At 36.4% G+C, this 2483-nt stretch overlaps 1 protein-coding gene across 3 annotated transcripts in view; it reads left to right on the top strand.

The window, feature by feature from the left end:
• The first annotated feature begins 1386 nt into the window (after positions 1-1386).
• LOC103155211 (beta-1,3-galactosyltransferase 2) overlaps positions 1387-2483 on the top strand; it is a 3550-nt gene continuing 2453 nt past the window's right edge. The window contains exon 1 of one of the 3 annotated variants that reach the window (XM_007576812.2): positions 1387-1523. In XM_007576812.2, the coding sequence (XP_007576874.1) occupies positions 1510-1523 (14 nt within the window). In that variant the 5' untranslated portion in view covers positions 1387-1509. The remainder of the gene's footprint in view (positions 1524-2483) is intronic. The other 2 variants (XM_007576817.2, XM_007576820.2) reach the window with 2 other exon arrangements.

The raw sequence follows: 2483 nt of genomic DNA, 5'->3' as shown, positions 1-2483 counted from the left end.
CTTTGAAACCCAGGATGGTCCTGCTGATCAGAAAATATGGAGAAAATAAATTAATGTCAATCTGAAGTGAACCTAAAATTAAACTGAGTTCACATCATTTAGGTCAGGTCCTCCAGGGCTACACTGCAAAAACACAAAATCTTACCAAGTATTTTTGCAAATATTTCAGTAAACTTGAAATTACTTACAAGTGACAACTAACTTACAAGTAATCTTTCAGCAAGATATAGGAGCTTGTTTTAAGTCAAAAATACTTGAATATCTATAAAAATACTTGTTCCACTGCCAGGTCCAGAAGGATCTTTGAATATTTGGAAGGAATGAGAAACTGCTGATGTGATGAACTCAAATAACTAAATGTTGTGGAGGTGAATTACAGTCATGAGGATTTTATTCTGATCAGAGAACAGCACCAAATGAGAAACACAGATTTTAGGTTCTCCCTCTCTGAACAGACAGACTGGATTTTGATCTGAATAAACATCTTATTTTTTATGTGGAAACATTTATTATTGATGCATTTTCAACCTTCAAACAACTTTAAGCTTGTCAAGCTTTAAAAGAGAAAACATAGTTTTTTTTTTAATCAAATCTTTTTCAAAATAATTAATTATCTTTAAGGGAAGGAAAACGCTGTTTAACTCAACTCATTGGATTGTTTCATGCATTTTGCTGAAGTATAACCTTAAGATTCAGATAGGTAAGCTTTTAAAATAATGGGTAACTTTTTAAAATGTGATTAAAAGTTAGAGTGGTTGGATGCAGATGGAAAGTTCACCAGACATATTTCACCTTCAGCTAAGCTACAAACTCTCATCCCTTTCTGCAACCTTCATTCTAGTTTGACCTTTAACTTATTTTACCTGAGCTTTTACCTTTTTGTTTGATTGTAGTTACCTTGAAACAAAAGCATGATGCAGCAAAGAACTGATTTCTCCAAAGGTTTTCTCCACAAGACACTTTTTAAAGTGCTAAAACCCCCTGCTGAGCAGCTCCAACAGCCTGCTGTTTTCTTTAAAAAGTAAACCAAAGGACAATCTGCTGTGATGTAAATTTATAGGTAATCCTTCAATGTCATTAGCTGCAGGTCAGGGAATGTTCAGCAGATCCATGTTTGGGGAAGGGATTTTTTTCAGAGGGTTTTTATCAAGTAGGTTCTGTAAAGTGTTGCAGTACTTTGGCTTAAATTGATTATTATTAGGAAAATGTTACAGATTCCTTTCTGAGTCAAAGAAAACAAGTTTTGATTGGTGTCATAAATCGGGGACCCGCCTTGCGTAAACATCTGTGGGTTGGACACCTCTGCGGCCAGCAGCGTTTTCACTCTGCGCCGTCTTTTACGTTGGGTAGCCTCCATATTTATGTGGGACAAAACACACAGGATCAGCGTCAGGGGCAACACAATTATTTAAAGCAGGAGCAAATAAAGGTGCGGCTGGTGTCCTGCTGTTTGGAGCAGAAACACAGAGCCCTGATTTAACGAGGCATACAGTGGAGCGCAGCTCTGCCATGGCTGGACAAAGGTACGTAGGTTTTCTTTTGTTTTTCACTATCTGGTCTTGGCATTTAAGGCATACCATACAGAGAAGCTGGTGTGAAAGGACAGATTTGCTCTGCAGCGTTAAAGCTGGCAGACCACGATGATGTAATTAGTGACATTATCTGGTCAATCAAAGTCTTCCTCCCAGATTTGTTACACGTTTTCTTTCATTCTAATTATGCTCTTTTTAATAACCATACAGTATTATTTTTTTCTTATGTTGTAAATTTGGCCTGTCATTCTTAATATTTGCTTTTAATATTTTTTACCTGACGGTGAATTTGCAGGCTTCCATTTTAGTGTTTGTGAGAACTTGAGAGCTTCCTCTGCCAAACTGGGAATGAGTTTCAGGCAGGATGTTGGACTTAAGTGCTGCAGAGTTAGCAGGTCTTTAACATTTGCATATTTTACATTAAACTTTGAATGTTGTTACTTGACTTTGGCATAGAAGATTACTGATATGGTCGATGGACGATAAATTGCAGCTGCTGTTAGTTTCTGAGGAGGACGTTGATGTGTCTGACTGTGGCGGTTGCAGCTTCTGCAAAACGTTTCCTACCATGACTGAAAAATATGAAAACCACCTCAGATTAACCAACTCCCCCAATAGGTATTGTGTAGATTGTACTTGTTTAATGAATAAAAACTTAATTAAGTAGATAAATAGCTTTGATTGGTCAGAATTGTTTGTATTTTATGAATTTGTGTTCATGTAAATCTTCAGCCTTTATGTTGTGGGTCTGATGGCTTTTGTATTTCAGCCCTGCTTCCCTGCTGGCTTTTTTTTGGTCAAACCCCAAGATTTTCTTTAGATAGAAAAATTATTTCTTATTTCAATATATTTCATCAAGCCAGTTTATTCTTTCAGTTTGTTCAGTACTTGAGTTTTGGATTTGCTTTGCACTTTGTTTTATTTTATTATCGTCTCGTTCTAGTTTATTCC

Source organism: Poecilia formosa, unplaced genomic scaffold (genome assembly GCF_000485575.1).
Source record: "Poecilia formosa unplaced genomic scaffold, Poecilia_formosa-5.1.2 Scaffold417, whole genome shotgun sequence".
In the NCBI taxonomy this organism is placed as follows: domain Eukaryota; kingdom Metazoa; phylum Chordata; class Actinopteri; order Cyprinodontiformes; family Poeciliidae; genus Poecilia; species Poecilia formosa.
Note: the sequence above shows the minus strand (reverse complement) of the source record. Positions and strands in the feature narration are given on the sequence as shown.